The sequence below is a fragment of the Sceloporus occidentalis genome, unplaced genomic scaffold (genome assembly GCF_023333645.1).
Source record: "Sceloporus occidentalis isolate IW3139 unplaced genomic scaffold, rSceOcc1.0.p SCAF_5, whole genome shotgun sequence".
Lineage (NCBI taxonomy): Eukaryota > Metazoa > Chordata > Lepidosauria > Squamata > Phrynosomatidae > Sceloporus > Sceloporus occidentalis.
This window is the reverse complement of record NW_028316985.1, coordinates 70,593,035-70,614,423: the sequence shown is the minus strand read 5'-3', so window position 1 is coordinate 70,614,423 and position 21,389 is coordinate 70,593,035. Positions and strand designations below refer to the sequence as shown.

Here is a 21,389-nt window from a genome sequence, read left to right as displayed (position 1 = left end):
CTTTTCTGTGACAAGACAATCAAAGTGGCTCACAACACATTAAAATATCCACATTCACAACATTATGTCCCAATTAAAATAGCTATTAAAAACACAATAAAAAAAGGGGGGGGCAGGGATCGGACGAGGCCCTCGAGAATCACTTGGAGGGAATAATGGTAGCTGTCAAACACTGCTATTTACCTAGCTGTGTTCTAGAAGATTCTAGACATGAGGCAATTTTATCTTCTGTATAGGACTGTAGTTTCTTTGCTTGGAAAGGTATGACATCATTCCTAATTTTACTGCATGCTGTATCTGTTGTGAAGTATATTTATTTGTACTCAATCATGGAGGAATAAATTGATTAAACACTTGAAATGTATTATCTTGGAGATGATAAGTTGTGAATGAAATATAGCCAGTGCTTATATTCTGGCAAACATGTAGAGTAGTGCTATACTGTTCGGGAAGGGCTGAGAAGAAGATTGTAGAGAGTTTGGGACTCGAAATGAAAAAGTCACTCAATAGCTATGTATCGCAAACTGAACATATTGGCAAACAACCTCAGAATGAGGGAGCCATTCGGTTCAGCCTTGCTTTCACACAAGTCAACAGTGATATTTTCCGTTGTTGACCCAAGTCTGCAGTTTCATGGTGACCTTATCTGTTGTGGAGTATATTTATTTTTAAGAAGGGCTTGATGACATTCAATCCATTTCTGAAATAATTTGTTTTCCAAGCTGAGGAAACACCCGTCTGTGGGCAGCAGAAGGGAACACTGAGTTTCCTCTGGCACTCCAGGATTTTGGGAAGGGTAAACTGAAAGAAGCATAGCTTGAGGATTTAAATTTCCATTATTTTCTGGCAGGCTGTTGTTTAAAAAATTAATCACATTCTAAAATAGGGCTTTTCAGATGTAAGTTAGTGTTACCACCCAATGCTTTATTACGCTTTAACTACAGGCAGAGCAAGAGTAATCTCAGGCTACTGAAGGAGAACTTTCCTGGACTTTTTCTTCCATGTTTCATCTGGAAGACAAGCAATCTGCTGAGAGCTTCACGATGTTTCCTAGGGTACAGACAGATGTCTGTGTTGTTTGTTTCCCAAAAGAAAGCTTCTTGCCAATGGGAAATGCTGCACATAACTGCCATAGTATTGCTTGGCATTTGTTTTGCATACCATATATGCCAGCCTTTTGAGTTTCCCTCAAGGTTCCTTTCTGCAGCTGCTTACCCTTGGAATAACCTCTTTACTCCTTGCCCTTCTCTTTTCCAACTTTGATGACTTGACTTGCAAAAGGAGGGTGTGTGTGTAGAGCAATGGGTAGAAGAAGGGGAAATTACTTTATTGGGCTAGGGATCCCCGAAATCCTAAGTCAGCATGAATAGCATCCATGCCCAGTGGGCAATTTTGAGAATTGTAGTCCGCGAAAGAGGTTTGGTTGATGACCTCCAGGTCACATGGTCTCAAGTCTTCAAAATCAGGAGAGAGATTTGACAGTCTTCAGGGTTATACTCATGGGTCTTTTGCTATCTTTAAAATTTAAAAGTAAAAAGTAGAAGGAAAATCTTATTTTTGCAGTGTATGAATCACATTGTTCTCTGAGGTAGTGGTTTATGCCCTCCCTCCCAACACTTCTGGGTAGCAAACCCTGGGCTTTTATGAAATTTATGAAACATTTGAAGCTATGATAACAAACCATCTTCCAGATGGGAAGGGAGGAGACAAGTGTGCAGAAGCACAAATTTAATTACATGGATTCAGCTCTTGTCTTTTCTTATAACTACCTGCTTTATATTATGTCTTCCTGGTTATGGAACATGTGAGAGTGAATAATACTTCTTTAAAAAGTACGCCTAATAATGATATAACTTACAATACATCTATCTCACCTGTGCTCAGAGCAGGTTCTAGGAACACATTTTGAAGTCACTGTGTCATTAGTGTCTCATTAATACCAATGGTGCTTTATTAGAGAAGAATTATTAGAGAGGAATTATTATTGCAGAAATCCTAACACCCAGAACCACCTGGTTTGGTCATCTTTCTCCCCTTTGAAATGGGAAGGTATCTTGCAGCAGAGTAATTAAGTCTGCAAGGACCAATAAAAATCTGAAGTTCTTCCAGCTATAAAGGGATTTCCAACTTTGTTGTATGCAGAGCACAATGTCTTCCCACCTGTATTTGCCCTTAATAGGGAGCAATGTACAGTATATAATGTTTCTCTGAAAAATATTGTTTCAAAATTGAAAGACAGAGAATGGCTACCAAATGGTATTTTACTGTATATACTCATGTATCAGTCTAGAAATTTTAGTCAAAGAACTGAACCCCAAAATCTGGGTTGACTTATCCACAGGTCAGTGTAAGTACTGTGCTTTAATTCTTATTTAAAAAGACACCATCCTCTTCTCTGAGTAGCGTGGCAAAAGGCAAAGCTTAGTTAGTCCATCAAGTTAAGGATAGGAAGGAAGTCTGCCTGAATCTCTGGAGAGCTGTCATCATTTCACCATTGTTGATAGTACTTGCTCCAAGATACTTTCTACAAATCCCATAATTCCATAGCATTGATTCATGGCAGTTAAAATGGCTTCAAACTGCATTACAGTCGTTCCTCCCTGTTCACGGACTTGGGATCTGTGGTCTTGATTACTCACGGATGGTAAGCAGGGAGGGAACAAAATTGTGCATGCATTTGCATGTGGGAGCACGTGGCCATTGAAATCAATGGGACTTCAATATTGGCTGTTTTTCCTGTGTGTGTGTGTGTGTGTGTGGTCTGGAACGGATCCCCAATGAATTGGAAGGGGCGACTGTATTTCTGTAATGCAGATGCAGCCCTAGATGGCTGTAGTTTCCCCGGGCCTGGTAACAGGACTTCCCAGGCTATCTGGTGTGGGAACTGGTGTTTTTTTTCCTTGAGGTGTTAGGGACTAATATCAAATTTGTGCCCATCAACTTGAGAGCAGTGTTATAGACAATCAAGGCTAATTCAGAGTACAAATTACCATAGCAGGGTGACAGTTTCACTACTTGAATATTATCCTGAGAAAGAGATGAGGATAGTTTTAGCATATATTAAGCCTAAGGGTTTGATCACATTTTGTTTTCTAAGCAATATTGTACAAATTATTGTACATTCAAAAATGCAGTGGTGACTGACTTTATGACATTTCACTTTTGATAATAAGTAGATCAAGGGTGCAAATTGTGCGTCCTTATAGCTGCTGTTGGATTGCAGCTCCCATCAGCCCAAGCCAAGATAGCCAGTGATGAGGAATGCTGGGAGCTGCAGTTCATCACCACCCAGAAGGATGCACAGTTCCTATCTCTGAAGTAGAGATTTGAAATATGGAACAGTTTTGTCAAAATGGCAATGTGAAAAGTTTTGAAATTATGAAGTAAAGGAAAAACTAGTCATGATATTGATACTATCCTTCTTAGCAGCAAGAGAAAACAAATGAATTTGGGCATCATTCACTAGTAGTGTAACAGTTGTTAATCTAGTTGTTATCACAGAGACATACGTACATGCACACAATATACACTTTCATTTCTACCCTTTTTCTTGTCTCTTATATTACAGTACATATCAACAACAAAGAGTAGAATTTGTGTGTTATCTTTTGTGCTCAGGAATCTTGTTTCAACTGTCCTTCAGAAACACCAACATGGATTCTTCACTCACCTGAATGCACATTGGCTGTGCTATATTTAGAGATGGCAAAAGACACTCCATCAGAACTTTTTATTCACTCAGCAAGTTATAAATCTGACATTTTAAGTTCAGACCACAGTTCTGTCACCACAAGACTTTAAAGTAAGAAAACATTTAAAACTATAGTAATACAAGGCAATCTAAGGCTTTTAAATGTAATTTTGTTGGGGTTTTGGGGGATTTTTTTTTTGAAGTTTAAATTCTCTCAGGAAGCTTGGCTTTTGCACACTGCTACTGAATAGTAATAGCAATAGCAGCTACATTTATATACTGCTTCATACTGAACTAAGCAGTCTCTAAGCAATTTACAACATTTAAGCTAGTTGCCTCCAACAAGCTGGGTACTCGTTTCAGTGACCTCGGAAGGATGCCAGGCTGAGTTGATCTTGGAGCCCCTGACTGGAATCAAATTCACAACCTTGTGACTGTGAGTGACTACAGTACCGGCATTTAACCACTGCGCCAACAGGGCTTCCTGGATTACCTTTGGAGACAGCCTTATACAGTGAGCCCTTGGTAACGGCGGGGAATCCGTTGTGGATCCCCTGCAGATGCCAAAATCTGTAGATGCTCTAGTCCCATTGACCTCATTGGGGACAATGGCATTTTGCTCCCCAGCCACCCAAAGCCTATCTCACCTTCCTCTCCTCCTCCTTCAACTCTTCGTCCTCTTCCTATGGCCCAGTGGGCATGGTGAGGCCTGGAGGGTCAGGAAGCAGAGTGGCGGAGCCTTAGCAGGGCTGGAGCCAAAAGGGACCATGAGGTCATCCGCCTGGGCCCCAGATCCTCCCCCTGGGAGGTGAAACCGGAGCACCACCTCAGACCTTCATTCCAGGTCTTCTAGCCCCAAGGGAGGCCTAAGGCTTGCAGTTTCCACCGCCCCATCAGGCCTGGACAAGCACCTCCAACTGCCCCATTGGTCACATGCCACAGGAAGGAGGAAGCCCTATGGGCAGAGGGATGGATGGAGCTGGAGATGCTTGTCCAGGCCTGAAGTGGGCTTCTCATGGGGCTAGAAGACCTTGGAGGAAGGAAGGTCCGAGGTGGTGCACCAGAGTGCCATTTCCCGGGGGGAGGTTCGTGGGCCCAGTTGGATGACCTCATGGTCCCTATCAGTTCCGGGCCCACCAAGGCTCTCCCACTCTGCTTCCTGACCCTCCAGGCCTTGCCATACCTACCGGGCCGCATGAAAAGGACAAAGAGCGGGAGGAAGAGGAGAAGAAGGCAAGGTAGGCTTAAGGGGGGGGATGACCTGGCCCCCAGAGCACCCCCCTGAGAGCTCTCTGACTTTCCTTCCTCCCAGATCTTCCTCCTTCCTCCCCTTCGCCACTACCATCTTTTCCTTCCTCCCCCGCCTCCTCCTCTGGCCCCCCACGGGCTTGCCATCCATGGATGCTGGAATCCATAGATGGCAAGTCCATGGATATGGAGGGCCTACTCTGTTCTCAAATATGTGATCCAATTATGTTTTGTTTAAAATATTGCAAGGGTTCTGTGTGTTGGGGAAAACGGCTATCCCCTTTTCCTTCCTTTTTCTCATTATTTCTCATTATTATTAATAATAATAATTCCATTTGAGTCCCTTAAAACAAAGTTGTATGATCACCTAAACAGCATTCCAGGGAAATTTCAAGAAACTGGTTGGCTGGAGTTTAGCTTCCTGATTTATTGTAAAGGCTTTATTTTTTTAAAAAAAGAATAAAGGAAAATGGTTATTAATTTAATTTTATATCCCATCTTTCACCCAACACGAGCCCCATGATGGCTCACAGCATAAATTAAAACAAAGTGCACCTAAAAATGATAATAATAAAAACATTTTTAAAAAAATCTGTCCTATTAAAACAATACTCATGTAAAACAGTATTAAAGCATTTAAAGCCATACCAATGAGAATAAGCCCTCATTACAAGACCCTTCTGCACAACTCAAAGCCAGTTTAAATAATAAAAAAAGACTTTACTTGTCTGTGGAAGAAGGCGTTTTGGTAATGAAAGCTAATGGAACAGTAGCTCTATAGAGCTCGATATTTTCGCAGAGTCACACAATCACTTACTTATGGTGACATTACATATAATATCACGACAACATTTCTCACACATCCGTGAATGTATTGTTAGTATATTAGGATTGATTGGTTTGCCCATGTCTTGAAATCATGTTTCCGTCCCACACTGAATAAAAGACAACAAAATAAAATTTATTACTTCACCACATTGATTTAATCCAGTGTAAACAAAATTGTGCCCCGTACCTCAAATTAAGACTGAAATCCACTGCAAAACTGATCTTGGCAAGGATAACGGATTACCTCCACCACAGTGGATTCTGAGTATCCTTTGTTGCTTCCACAGTAGCGCGAATGAAGTGCAATTAACTTTCGCACTCTCGCAGTTGTACTTCAATCACACTGAGAAGCCATTCACGAGATTTTTCCATGAATGGTTTGTTGTTGGAGCATTCTTAGTTCTTCCTGGTGTAAGTCCTGGATCATGCAATTTAGCTGGGATTGTGCTGTTTTTCTTTCTCCTTCTCCCCATCTCATAACCTCCTTACTTATTTATTGAATTTATATCCTGCCTGGAAATTTGGGAGTTTGCACAAACTGCTCTTCTTTTATGCCAGAGAAGCCAAATATGAATGCACAAAAATTCTAAGAACATATTGAGACATGTCCAGACACCCTTTCTCATCAAGGATGAGAACATTTGTGAATATATAGTGCACCTGTTTCATACGCGGGCACACCATATGCGGCTTCCAGCATATGCTGGAAGCTGCTCTAGAAAAAAGCCTTGCACACCTCAGAAGAAGTAATGGGGCTCAAGCTTATGCATAAGAGAAGGGCCCACTGTACTTTACATCCTTGGAAAAGCTAATGAGACTGCCCATTGAATCCTTCTTCCTTACCTTTGTTGTGATAGTGTCTTTTGCCACACCAAAGATGGATGAAGAATAGATAGTCGGGCACATAACCCTCTTCTGCCACCTGAGACAACTACCTAGGTTTAATAATAAAGCCATCTGTCCTCTTTCTTTATCCTCTTGTAGGTTGTTTTGGCATGAACTTGACTTCTTAGACTCAAATCTGCTTCTGGCCAAAACTGCACTCTGTTCTGCTAAATATGCCAGCCCAGAAAATGTTGGCTAACCAAACTTGTATTTTGCAGTGCCGAGAAGAACTTAATGTAACAGAGAACCTAATTTAAGAGTGAATGAAAATACGGTTTGGCACAGTGAATTTAGGAAAGTGCCTAAAAGTAATGGTCTCACCATCAATACAAGTTACTATTCAGGTTTTACAGCTCTATCCTATGCATGTTTACTTGAAAGGAATTTTCACTATGTTCCAAGGGGATTATTTTTGATTAACTCTATGTAGCATGGTAGCCCTAAATATGGGTTATGGTTCTTCATAGTGGAATGTGGTCTTTAACATTAGCATTGCTACAAACAACAACTTCATATGCTTAGGAGCAATAAGGAGTGATAAAAATAAGAAAGCAATGCATCTCACATTTTTAAATTCATATTTGTAATAGTAGGTTTAGCACCTAGGCTCTGAATGTGAACTGTGAGCACCAAAGCTGGTTTAAATTTCGCCTTCATGATTAACTCTCTAGGTGGTCTTAAATGAGCCATCTTCTCTCATATCTTCCATTTGTGATCTGAATAGCATTGGTCGTATTACAGGCTTCTTGTACATTTACTGAAGTAATGCATGTGAAATGCTGTGAACACTCAGATGTGCCATCTGAATGTGAAATTGTTAATAATATTCTTCATAGAGTATACAGTTTGCAACCTAGTGGCTAGCATCCCAAGATATTTGTGTGTAACTGTAGAACTGTGGGCTAACCTTAAACTGCTGGATAATGAATAATTGCCTTGCAACTTGATCATGAAAGTATTACTTGGAAGTGAACAGCCCTAGTTATGTAACATGCTATACAATATATAGAACTCATAGTGCCATCTGCTCATTCCTGGTTCTGCTTTTATCCTTATTCATGAAAACTACCCTCTTGGCAGCAAGTATTGCTGCAATTCGGGAAGTAGCTTTGATCATGGCTTGGTTAACATACCTTAACAGTAGATTCTTGGAACATCTTTGGATGCATCTAAGCTTGTCAAGTTTCAGAAGGTTTGGTTCCATGCAACTCTCCATACAATTGGTCATAAATTTAAGGACAGGCTGGGGTACAATGATGGGATATGCAGCGATTTTACAGATTGTAGGATAACAAAGTAGAGGAGTCAGGCATGAACCGAAACACCTAAGGCACTGATGGTAACCTTTCAGAGACTGAGTGCAAAACTCAATGGCGTTCCTGAAACAGGTGTCACCCGATGCCAGGAGGTGGTGGGACTTCTAGGGTGTAGGACTTCAGGGAGTGGGACTTCCCCATAGACAGTTAAAGGCATGGGAGGGAGGAACAGGCGCACACTTGTTCTTCCTCTTCCCCCACCCTCCCATGCCTTTAACTGTCTCCACGTGCCCTCAGAGACAGCTTCGTTTTGAATCACAGCTCGGCCATGGAAACCCAATGGATGACCTTGGGCAAGTCACACACTCTCAGCTTCAGAGGATGGCAAACACAAACCATATCTGAAGAAACGTACCAAAAAAAAACAAACCCCGTGATAGAGTCACCATAAGTCAGAAACAACTTGAAGGCACACAACAACAAATGTGAACCCTTCCTGAACACGGTCATTTTATAACATAAAAGTCTGTCTTCTTTGGCTTCATTTCATCTGGAAAACCTTACAGTGTTTTACTAATTTCCTTGACAATTAATTCATTTTGTTGAAGAAGTTTTCACATTCTTGTATGGTATCCATGAGAGTGCCATGAATTGTGTGAGTGAATTTAAGTTGTATATTTTGTGTTATGATAAATAGCAGCTATGGGTGGGGCCCCCAAGAAGGATCACAGGAGGGTGATATGATATCAAGAATTCTCCCCCAGTTGCTCTTTGCATGGAAAGGAAAGTCCAATCCAAATAGCAGTTTTGGAGTGGATTTTCATCTGGTGAACTGTATGATGGAAAGGGTTAGACTCTTCCCCCCTTCTTGTGATAGTAACCATTGCTTGCTCATTCTCTCCCAAGCACAATAAAATGTATGCACAATAAAAAATCTTACTTCCATTTATAAAATTTAAGGTCTCTGAAACACTAGTGATCAGGTTTGGGGCTCATGGCATCTGCTTTATTTAAATAGCAAGATCTACCATCCAAAGGATTATGCAAAAGATGTATGTTTATAATTGAGCAATTATGAGTTTAGGATTTTGTTCTGCGGTCTAGAGCAGTGACCTGAATTGATAGTAATTCTATACAAAATTCACTCCTGGTTCTTCAAAACCTTCTTAATTTTACTGATATAAAGGGAGGGCTTGTCATTTTATTGCTATTATTAAATGATCTGAAGCATTTGTTGGTTTGCTGCAAATCATCCATCGATCTGCCAGTAAGTTGCAGTCTGTTTTCTGCCAACCTTTGCCCTGAAATACCACACATTTTCTAATGTATTATTCCATTGTTAAAATAATCCAAATTTCACTGTTTTTTTTTTTTAAATTCAGTTATAGCTACATTTTTAAAAATCAAGAAGGCAAAATTTCATGTTTTTATACATTAAAAGAAAATAGAATATGATTGTTTTCTTGTGGTTGCTTCTAGGGATCATTTTAGTAAAAAATGATGAGAAATATTCCTTTGTGTTTTACAGTATTTTGGAAGCTTGCTTGTGATATTCTGCGTTGAGTTGGCCTGTGGTGTTTGGACCTACGAGCAGGAAGTTACAGTAAGTGAGGAAATCTTTGTTTTGATTAGGATGCAAAACTTTTTGCGACTGCTTAGAAGTTCATACAGAGTAATCCTATAAAAATTTTAAAAATTACTTTGAAAAAAATAACTAGTTGTCAATCTGAAGCTCAACATTCAGTCAGTCACCATTACAGTTTCAGTTTATTAAAAGTAGATCTTTCTAGTTATTGAAAAGTTACTAAAATACTTTCTTGAAAACAGTTGAAAAACAAGTTGTCTTGTGGGGTGGTGATCTCCCCTTTGTTTTAGTTTGAACTTTAAAAAGGGTATCTAAGGTCTTGAACCTATTTTCAACATATGTTCAGCACCTTGTATAGCTCCTGCTTTGGCAAGGTCACACACCACATGAATCCTGTGGCTATAAGAGTTACTGAAATGGGCACTGCAAAAGGAGTGAAATTATCCCTCACTGAGTTAAAATTATTTATTTCAAAAAGGAATTAAATTTAAGTGAGTCATTATTGTGGAACTAGTTCTTTCCACAGTCTGGATCCTGAGCATATTTACCCACTGTATTTCATAGGTTTCTGTTTTTAGGATTGCTTCCTTAGTCACAGCTGGATCAAAGGCACAGGACATTTGCACAGTGAAATAATATACGCTGTGAAGTCTAGCAGCCAGGTCTTAAATGTTTTTGTTGTTATGTGAAACACATATTATCAGTTCCATAGCCTCAGCTATTGGTAAGAGCGTCTGCCTTCAGGTGGCATCTGGGACCTTTCCCTTTCAAGCTAGAGGTATAATTCTTGCATGGGAAAATAGTTTAATCATTGAGGAGAAAGCAAGCTGACATGTTATTCCATTAGCTGTTAAATTCTCCTGTCTTATTTTCCACGTGGTATATATTTATGAAGAGAGTGACAGAGTTTTCCATAGAGCTGCCAAGATATACCCAAGGCTATGGCCTTCTCTACAGCAGCAGGTATATTAAAAATTATGTTACTGTGTTTGTTGCTGTTTTCTTTTTCTTTTTTCCCTCCCTTCTTTTAAAAAAAGAAAAGAAAAGAGAGCTCATTTGGTGTTTTGTTCAGCACCAGGAGGAAAAGAATTTCTGGCAGGTCTTCAGTCTGAAATTGCATGCTAACAGTTTTCATCAAAATTCATTCCCTTGCTGTGAAGATTCCAGTGAGAGGCTACTATTCCAAATATAACTGCCGTTATATTTCCTGAAGGACCGCCTCTCCCCGTACATTCCGCCTCGCACCCTCAGAACATCTGGGCAGCAACTCCTGAAGGTGCCTGGGGCCAGGTTGGCTGTTACTGCCAGAAGATCCTTTTCCACAGCTGCCCCAGCCCTTTGGAATACGCTGCCCATGGAGCTCCGCTCATCTACCACCCTGGCCCAATTCAGGAAGGGTCTTAAAACCTTCCTATTTAATCAGGCATTCCCCGACTAAATATCCTACGGGCCTCCCTCCTCTCTCGTGGCCGAGAGGTTGGGCCAAGGGGCTTTTTATTGTTTTTAAGGATTGTTATTATGTTTATGGTCTTGGCTGTTTTTAACCTTGTATGATGTTTGCACTTTGGTGCTCTTGTAAGCCGCCCTGATCGTTTGGAAGGGCGGGGTATAAATAAAAATTTTATTATTTTATTTATGTTAAATTTATTTGTTGAAATGTCAGAATCAAAATGGGAAGTGTAACTATGACTGTTGCCACACTGCAGAACTATGCAATTTGACACATCTTTAACTACCACGGATCAGTCCTATAGAATCTAGGGTTTTGTAGTTTGTTTTGGCACTATAGCTCTCTGTCAGAGAAGGCTAAGTATCTCACAAGAAAAATCTCAGCATTCCATAGCATTGAGCCATGGCAGTTGAAGCAGAGTCAAACTGCATTAAATCTGCAGTGTAGATGCAGCCTCGGTGTGCTTCGTTTTACCCATCAGCCCTTCCCCTAGAAATCTGAGGAGGAAGAGCTTTTTGGAGATCAAACATTATGGTGTCCACATGCAGGATAGACTCAAATGGGAAGACTTCCTCATGTAGGCAGTGCTGCTGCCATAGTTTTTGGGGTGTATGGCAGTGGGGCTCGCTGCAGCTGGTTGTCCCCATGTTAATGGGGGAGTGAATCTATTCCTGCATTTGGTCTGAACTTTAAAGAAACTATCCAGCATGGTGAACCCCAAGCCCCCAACAGCCCCAGCTCTGTGGACAACACTTTTTTAAGTTTTTACTAAAAGCCAGAGCAGATTCACCACCCCACTAAGGAGCTATGACTTCAGCCAGTGTGGTGTAGTGATTTGAGTGTTGGACTATGATGCTGGAGACCAGGAGTCGATTCCTGGCTCAGCCATAAAACCCACTGGGTGACCTTGGGCAAGTCCCATGATTTCAGCCTCAGGAAGGCAATGGCAAACCTCCTCTGAACAAATCTTGCCAAGAAAACCCCATGATAGCATCACCTTTGGGTTGCCATAAGTCAGAAATGACTTGAAGGTGCACAACAACTGCTACTAAAATCCAGAACAGATTCACTGCCCTCCACTAAGGAGCTATGACTTAAGAGGTCCTTTCTCAGGGTGGGTTCCTCTTCTTGGTATTCTGTTACCACTGTCTATCTATTTGCCCCCACTCTTTGGGCATTGTCAGAGAGAGGAGAGGACAGAGACTGCAAAGCAAATGGAAGTTGCGGCTAGTTGCGGCTCCACCAGGTCACTTTGGTCATTGCTTACCTACTTGCAGAATGTAGGTGGACCATTAGCCACAAGAGGAGTAAGAACAACAGGATCAGGAGGTTCAGAGGTTTTGTGGTAAGACTGGAAGTCTTATAGGATGCCTGATGAGACCGATCTCTGATACTGGCCCTCTAGCAGAGCTGGCCTGACATTATGCTCCCTGAGGCAAACAACAAGATGGCACCTTCCCTTGTTTCATGTAGAGAAGCTGAGTGGGCTGGCAGTTGAATCTTTCACCTAAACATTAGGAAGAAGTTCCTAACAATAAAAGATGTTTGATAGTGGAATACTCTGCCTTCCTCGGATATTTGTAAACAGCTTTGTAAACAGGTCAGGAGTGCTTTGACTGTTTATTCCTGCATGGAAGGGGGTTGGGCTGGATGGTCCTTGTTGTCTTTTCCAACTCTATAATTCTGTTTCTTCACCTCTCATGATGGGACAGCTTCTGCTACTGCACATGAAGGCAGCACAGGCCAGGCCAGGTGATGCCTCTGAACCCCTTTTTGCTGCTTCCTACTAACAGCTTCTTGAGGAAAAAATGCCCGACTTTGTCTAATAGTAGGGATGGGATAAGTTATGTTGTCCCTCTGTCATGGTTATGTTGCATAAGTTATGTTGTCCTTTGTCATAGGGGTTGGTGGTGAAAGAGTGGTTGAACTCAGGGCTGAACTACCCATCCTCCTCCTTCTGGCATCCACACACTTTTGATGCACTGTCAGCAGCTGCAGTGTCTAGAAATAGAACATGCTTTTGTGGACATTTTGGAGTCAGTGTATTTTCAAACAGGCTAACAGAATGTGTTTGCATTTGTAATTCTACTATATAAGAATTTTACAGGTCATGGTAATTCATTTCTCATCCCCTGCTGATCCAACCTTCCCTCCAAAACCTTCATTGTGGAGTTATAATATTTTGTATTCACATCATTCCTGGGAGAAAGCTTTATTTGAGAAATAATGATGTACCCATGATTGATTAGGAATTCAGCTTCACGACTGATCAGGAATTTGAATCAAAATTTCAAATACATCATTCAACAAATGATAGTATACCAAGTCAGTACTGCAGAACCTATCAAAGCTAGTTAGTATGAACTGGATGGGCTGATCCACTTGAATTCTGCACATTTGGTGATTAAAAATTGATCTGAGACAAAATTCCCACCTACTGTGAACCTAAGAAATATGAGGTCCAGAATTAATTATTTTACATGTACCTTTTTGGTAATTTGTTAAACCCTATGATACATAAACTATATATTAAGTGCAAGGTTGTTTTCATTTTTGAACATGACTTTTAATCATATTAATTGTTCTGTGGAAATGTTTTCAAGTGTTCTCTCTGGAACTGTCGATTAGCTGCTCCTAAAGTGGCGATAGTTCATGATTTATTTCTTGCTAAATCTCTCTACCTTCTCATCCTCACCAAAACTTGGTTCCTGGCCCATGACACCGTAACCTCTGCTGGCCTCTTATCTGGTGGACTTTTATTTACACATACTAGTCATCTGGAGGGTAGAGGGGGTGGAGTCGGTATTTTGTTATCCAATTCCTTCCAGTTTCAATTGCTGCCCTTCCCTCAAATCACTGTTTCTCTTCTTTTGAACTTTTTTTTTTTACCGCTGCAGCTCTGGGTTGCAGTAATCAATCATCTACCTGGATCTCCTACCAAGTTTCTATCAGACTTTGAGTCCTGATTGACTTTCTTTTTATCAGATGAAGTCCCTTTCCTGATTATAGGGGACTTTAATATCCACATGGATGACCTCAAGAGTGCTGCTACTATGCGTCTTAGTTCAGTGTTATTCTCTTTTGGCCTTGAACTCTGTTCTAATTCACCTATGCTTTCTTCTCATCATTTCCTTGACATAGTTCTCACAAAAAATGTGCAATACCAGATTATGCAGTTAGGGAATTGCCCGCTTCTGATCACCATCTTACCTCCTTTGCACATGCCCATAATCCACCTTCTCGTCAAATTGTGCATTGTCATTTTCGTGACCTTCATTCTGCTAATCCTGAGACTTTTGGCGAGGCTCTATATCTTCCTTAAATTTTGAGGACTCTGGATCCAGTGATCTCCTTATTTAATTCAACTTGGTCAGCACTGCTCGACAGTTTTGCCCCTTTGTCAGTATGCATGACCTTTTCTAATAGGCCACAGCCCTGGCTTACTCCCATCATTTGGTTTCTCCATTCTTGCTCTCAAACTACCAAACATCTGTAGCAGAAGACCAGAGAATGGCTGATTTTATTCATTATAAATTTGCTCCTTTTTACTTTTCACACACTATCTCCTTGGCAAAACAGAACTGCTACAAATCACAAACGAGTGGTGACTGCAGAACCTTTTTTCCATAATTAACGCTCTGCTGAAACCTTCCCCTCTGCCAGTTCCTCACACATTTTCTCATAACGGTTTTGCAACTTACTTTGCTACCAAGATTGACACTATTCATCTCAACCTTGACCGTCCTGATTCTTCCTTTTCCCTAACAACCAAATCATCCATAGCTGAAAAAAAATCTGCTTTTTCTCCTGTTTCACTGGGGGAACTATCAAAGCTCCTGAATTCTTCTAAACCCACAACTTGTTCTCTTGACCCAATTCCTTCTCACCTCTTAATCTCAATTGCCCCATCTGTTCTACCTTCTCTTCTCTATACTATCAGTCTTTCTCTTTCTACTGGTTCTTTCCCCTCTGCCTTTAAACATTCTCTAGTTTCTCCGATCCTGAAAAGGCCTTCCTTCGATCCATCTTCTTTCTCGAATTACCATCCCATTTTACTTCTTCCTTTTCTTTGGAAAGTTTTAGAATGCACTGTTTCACGCTGTCTCGAATTTCTTGCTGTCAATTCCATTTTGGATCATTTTCAGTCCAGCTCCCGACCACTGCACTTGACTGAGATGGCTCTTACTAAGATCATGGATGATCTTCTGTTCGCCAAGTCCTTTAGTCCATCCTCATTCTTTTTGATTTCTTCTTCGTGGTCTCTGCGAATCATACAAATGGGTTTTACTGCGCCTGCGCAGTGCTGTTCGGAAACTTCTGGAATCACTGGGCAAAGTTTACTTTGCAACATATAGAAACTTTTTGGCGGTAACTCCGCCCACCCGTTATAAGGCCCCTGCCTTCCCGCTCTTTCCCCAGTTCCTTTTTCCCGCCGCGCTAGCTGCTTCAGGGAACTTCGCTCGCTTTAGCTTGCATTTGGAATCACTTTCTTTTTTGACCTCGGACCGTCTCTTGACCATTCTTTGTCTCCCGCTCCTGGTAACTTCGAACTCTCGGACTGCTGACCTCGTTTCTGGACTTTCCCTTTCAACTTGTCAACTTCGGAAAATGCCTGCTCCATTTAAGAAGTGTGATGTTTGCGGAGGCAAGGTGCCCATCCAGGATCCTCACTCCTCCTGCCTTCTCTGCTTGGGCAAAGAACATGACACAAAGGCTTGCCCACTCTGCAAGTCCCTCTCCTCCCAGGCTCGCAAGAACCGTGAGTCCCGGCTGACTTCGGCCATTGCTCTGGGCAAGGTTCAGGAGGGAGGCCCCCGTCCATCATCGGCTTCTTCAGCTCCGCCGGCTGCCTCATCTTCCCGGGCAAGTGTCTCCAGCGTGGTGTCTGCCCCACCGATGGCAGGTTCGTCCACCACCACCGATGTGGCCCGTGGTTCACGAAAACCCAGTGCCACCGACAAGCCCTCCAAACACCCCCACAAACAGTCGGGGTCTGAGGGTACCGAACCCAAGGAAAAGCCCGGGAGAAAGCTGTCCCCGGAGGGCTCGCGCGTGAAGGAGTCTGCGGAGGCCTCGTCGGTCCCGACTCCGTCCTCCAAGGCCTCTTTGAAGCCATCTCGACACGCCTCCGAGCGGCCCGAGTCGGGTGCATCCTCGTCAGGAAAGACTGCACCGGTGGAAAAGGCTAAGACATCTAAGCCTCAATCCACAAGAGCTGCCGTCCTGCTGGACCTGCCGGACAACCCGTTCTTCCCCCCCGAGGATCGGGTCGAGACACCACGGTCGTCCAAGAAGAGGCACCACAAGGACGCAACGGAGGGCTCTGTACCAAAGAGGCCTAAGTCTTCGAAGGACCGCGCCGGGTCGGAGGTCTCCTCCAAGGGAAAGGAGCGCGCTTCCCACAAGCAGCGCTCTCCGGCGAAGAAGGTTCCAGCACCAACCTCTTCGCGCCCCGATGGCTAGTCCACCTTGCATGCAGCCACTGTCCTGGGCACCCCGCTACCGTCGACGGTTGACTTTGCCCGCGCCGATGAGTTGCCAACTGAGCTCCCTCGGAGATTGTCACCTTCGCCTTCCATCCACTCGGAGGTCGACGAACTGACGGAGAGGGACACTGACATGTTTTTCGACCCCGATTCCGGGAGATACTACATGTCAGTACCGAGGGAGACTGCCTTCAGGGAGTTCACCTGGCTCAACCTACGCCCGGTGGCCCCCCAAGATGACGAGCCTGCCCCTTCCCATGCGACAGCCTCAGCCTCTGCACCACGTCGCTCTCCCACAGAGCTACCGCCCTTGCAGATCCCAGCGCGCTCGGCAACTCGAGTCAGGGTCCCGGACATCCCGCTCACCTCAGACACCGACTCTGAGGGGGAACCCTTGCTGCCGTCGGGAGAGCCTTCCGACGACGATGACACCTCCATCCAGGCGTCTCCACAGCGGATGCACCACCCGGAGCCTTCCTCCCCCACGGATGATGTGCGCTCTTTTAATGAGCACATCATTAAGATGGCAAGGGCCCTGGACATTGAGCTCTCCTACCCCGAGGACGAGGCTCGGGATCCTGTGGAACGTCGGGTGCATGGCCGGGTGCCCACACCCCCCTCCATCCCGTTGCTGCCCTCCATTGAGTCCATTGTCCGGAGGTCGTGGGATGCGCCAGCTTCGCTCGTCGGCTCCTCAAGGAAGATCGAGTCCCTCTACCGGATCTCCCCTTCGAGCTGCTCTTGGTTGGCCGATCACCCCAAGCAGAACTCGGCAGTTGTAGAAGGGGTGCAGCAGGGCTTCGTCCCCAAGCAGGCAACTTCCCCAGTCGACCGGGAAGCGAAGAAGGTAGATGGTCTGGCCAAGAAGGCCTACTCGGCGGCAGCCCTCGCAGTCAAGGCCATCAACTATAACGCCTGCATGGGGGCGTACATCCAGACACTCATGGAAGGGATCTCGCCACTCGTCCCGGACGTCCCAGACGAGACCCAGCGACGCCTGGTAGAGATCCGTGATGAGGCCCATTCAATTGGCAGCTGGCTCATCACTGCCTCCAGGAATGTGGCTGACTGCGCAGGACGGGCGATGTCGGCTTCGTTGGCTCTGCTCCGGCATGCGTGGCTGAGGGGTTCGGACCTCAATGCCAACGTCAAGTCAGCCATAGAGGACATGCCCCTGGATGGTAGCGGCCTCTTCCACACCGAGACTGACGAGCGCCTGAACTGCAAGTTCAGAATGAAGGCAGCGGCGAAGGAACACGGGATGTCATCTGCTCCCATCTCGCCCTTCAGAAAGAGGCAGTGTCCGTGGCAACCGCAAGGTCAGTCACAGGGGACCTTTCAACAAGACCGTCAACCCCAGCAGCAGGGCTCCCAGAGACGCCGGTACCCCTCTCAGTCCTCCTCCTCCTCTGGCCGTCGCAACTTTCCTTCCCGGTACCGAAAGTCCCGCCGGCAGGACACCGACCAGGGGAAGAAGAGAGCCTGAAGGGTTGCAGCGCGCTTCGTCTCTCCTTCCTTTTTCTTTTTTGGACATTTTGAGGCCCTTTGTTAACACCTGGGCCTCTATAACATCGGACTCGTGGGTCCTCAACATCGTCCGTAGGGGTTATGCCCTCGAGTTCCAAGAGCTCCCCCTAACTGGAGCCTTCATGTCCACTCCCCCCTCGAACACCCTTCTCGACGAAGTGCACACTTTGCTAGACAAGGGAGCAATCTCCCCTTTATCACCTGACCAGTCCTCCAGGGCCTTTTTCTCCAGGTACTTCACGGTACCGAAGGCGGATGGGGGCATCAGACCAATCTTGGATCTGAGGGAACTCAACCTTTTTCTTGAATACCGTCGGTTTCGGATGGTCACCTTGGCTTCTATTCTGCCGCTTCTCCACCAGGGCCTGTGGTTCGCGACGGTCGACTTGAAGGATGCCTACTTCCACATCGGAATTCCGGAGTCCCACCGGAGATTCCTCGCCTTCGCCGTCGGCTCCACCGCGTACCACTACAACGTGCTCCCCTTTGGCCTTGCCACGGCCCCGAGGGTCTTCACGAACTGTATGGCCCCGGTGGTGGCATACCTTCATCAGAGGGGCTACAGAGTCTTCCCGTACCTGGACGACTGGTTGTTTGCCACCGATTCACAGCACGAGCTCCGAGAGGCGGTCTCATTCGCCTTGCACCTTTTGGACTCTCTCGGACTGGTCGTCAACGAAGAGAAGTCCCACTTCACTCCAACCAGACAGGCCAAGTTCATCGGAGCCATCCTCGACTCCGACAGATGCTCTGCCTTTCTCCCTCCGGACCGTTTCCAGGCGTTGGTAGCATCGTTGAGGCCTTGCACCTCTCACAGAAGAGTGAGGGCCAGAGACGTCCAGGTGGCGCTGGGCCACATGGTGTCGACGACGTTCGTGACCCCGTGGGCAAGGCTTCACCTCCGACCACTGCAGTCCTGGTTCCTCTCAGTCTTCTCTCCGATGGAGGACCCTCCTTCCGAGACCGGTGGCCGCCTCGCTGAGATGGTGGCTGGACGGCCACAATGTCTGCATCGGGATGCCCTTCCATCAACCTCAGCCGCAATTGACTTTGACGACCGATGCTTCTCTGCAGGGTTGGGGCGCCCACCTGCTCGACCTGGTTGTCAAGGACAAGTGGTCGGCCCAGGACAAGCTTCTCCATATCAATGCTTTGGAGATGCTCGCAGTCGAGAAGGCCCTGAGGGCATTCGAGCTCACTGTCACAGGCAAGGTGGTCCTCCTCAGGATGGACAACACTACCGTGATGTATTACATCAACAAGCAAGGAGGCACCAAGTCCAGGACTCTGCTCGAGATCACTCTTCGCATCTGGGACTGGTGCATCCAGAGACAGGTGCTCCTCCAGGCGATGCACCTCCCAGGAGAGGACAACGAGTTGGCAGATCACCTAAGCAGGTCCTCTTCGGTATGCCACGAGTGGAGACTCCATCCGGAGACAGTCAGCGACCTGTTCGAGCGGTGGGGAACCCCCCGGATCGACCTCTTCGCGACCGAGTGGAACAGCCACTGTCCCCAGTTCTGCTCCAGAAGGCAAATGGACGGATCCCTCGGAGACATGTTTGCCTTCCTTTGGACGGGAGAGCTGCTTTACGCCTTTCCTCCCTTCCCTCTCATCATCAGGGTGGTGTCCAAGATGACAACGGACCGTTCGCATGCGATCCTGATCACCCCGTGGTGGCCGAGACAGCCGTGGTTCGCATCCCTTCTCCACCTCTCCAGGAGATGCTTCCTCCACCTCGACTTCCGTCCCGACCTGTTGTCGGTCTAGGACGGCCAGATCCTGCACCCGGACATCGAGAGCCTGTCGCTGGTGGCCTGGAGGATACAGCCCTAACTGACCTGCCGGAGGCGGTGAGGACGGTGATCCTGGCTGCAAGGAAACCTTCCACCCAGCGGTCCTATGCCCTGAAATGGAAGAGGTTTAGCCTCTTCCTTGACCGAAAGGGCTTGTCCCCTGCTCAAGTGTCCACTCCAGTGGTGCTGGAGTTTTTGATGGCGCTTTCTGCCATTTGTGCCAAGTACCAATTCGGGGGGAGGGCTTCCTTTTTCAGGGATCCCTTAGTGAAAGGGTTCCTTAAGGGATGTGCCAACTTGCATCCTCCTGTGTCGGTACTGGCGCCGGCTTGGAGCTTGGAGGCGGTACTGTCCGCGCTCCAGTCCAAGCCCTTTGAGCCGATGGCCACAGCGGACTTGAGACTACTGACTTGGAAAACCGCTTTTCTTGTGGCCATCACCTCTGCGGGCGAACTCTGTGCCTTGCGGAGGGACCAACCCTTCCTGAGGTTTCACAGGGACAAGGTGGTCCTTCGGACAGACATTACTTTCTTGCCTAAGGTTGTGTCTGCTTTTCACATGTGCCAGGACATTGTGTTGCCTACTCTCGCATCCAACCCGACTTCGGATGCGGAGTGAAGCCTGCACTCTCTGGATGTCAGGAGAGCACTGGCTTTTTACTTGGACAGAACTGCTGCCTCCAGTCGCTCCGAAAGACTCTTCCAGTGCTACTCGGAGCCAAAAAAGGGGTTGCCTGTGTCTCCGCAGAGGTTTTCCAAATGGGTGGCCGGTACCATCCACCTCTGCTATGAACTTTTGGGAAAACCTCTCCCGGGCAGGGTTCGGTCTCATTCCACAAGGGCAATGTCAGCATCCTCTGCATTCCTGTCGGGGATTTCCTTGCAGGATGTCTGCAAGGCTGCTGTCTGGTCCCAACCTCTGACTTTTATTAAGCATTATAGGTTGGACACCAGAGCCATCCGAGACGCAGCTTTCGGGAGGGCTGTGCTAGTTTCAGGGTTGCATTGATTGCACTACTGATGGTTCTGTTTCAGCATTTGTATATATAATGCCTTTGCGTTTACATTCTGTTGAATGTTGGTTTGCACAATTTCACTGGGATGGGTCTTGCACGACCTTATCTCCCCTTCTCAAGTTTAGCAATGTTGTTGCTATGTTTGGTTTGTGCAAGAACAAAAAGACTGACTCCTTTTATGGTTCAAGGTGTTTATTGTTGTAATAAATGTACCTTTGGTTTACCATAGCTTTGGTCTCAGGACACTCCCTCCGCCGCATACCTAAGCTTGTCAGTCTAAACCCATTTGTATGATTCGCAGAGACCACGAAGAAGAAGGACAGGTTGCTTACCTGTAACAGTATTTCTTCGAGTGGTCATCTGCGAATACATACAAATCCCACCCGTCCATCCCCTCAGTGTCCTGCTCTTATTGGCTCTTTCCATCGCCTGCTTGGCGGAAAAAATTGCGGAACTGGGGAAAGAGCGGGAAGGCAGGGGCCTTATAACGGGTGGGCGGAGTTACCGCCAAAAAGTTTCTATATGTTGCAAAGTAAACTTTGCCCAGTGATTCCAGAAGTTTCCGAACAGCACTGCGCAGGCGCAGTAAAACCCATTTGTATGTATTCGCAGATGACCACTC

General features: G+C 45.6%; 1 protein-coding gene across 2 annotated transcripts in view; it reads left to right on the top strand.

The window, feature by feature from the left end:
- Positions 1-21,389, top strand: part of TSPAN12 (tetraspanin 12) — an 86,115-nt gene that overhangs the window by 47,142 nt on the left and 17,584 nt on the right. For both annotated transcript variants that reach the window (XM_089524354.1, XM_089524353.1), the window contains exon 5: positions 9,437-9,511. In XM_089524354.1, the coding sequence (XP_089380480.1) occupies positions 9,437-9,511 (75 nt within the window). The remainder of the gene's footprint in view (positions 1-9,436; positions 9,512-21,389) is intronic.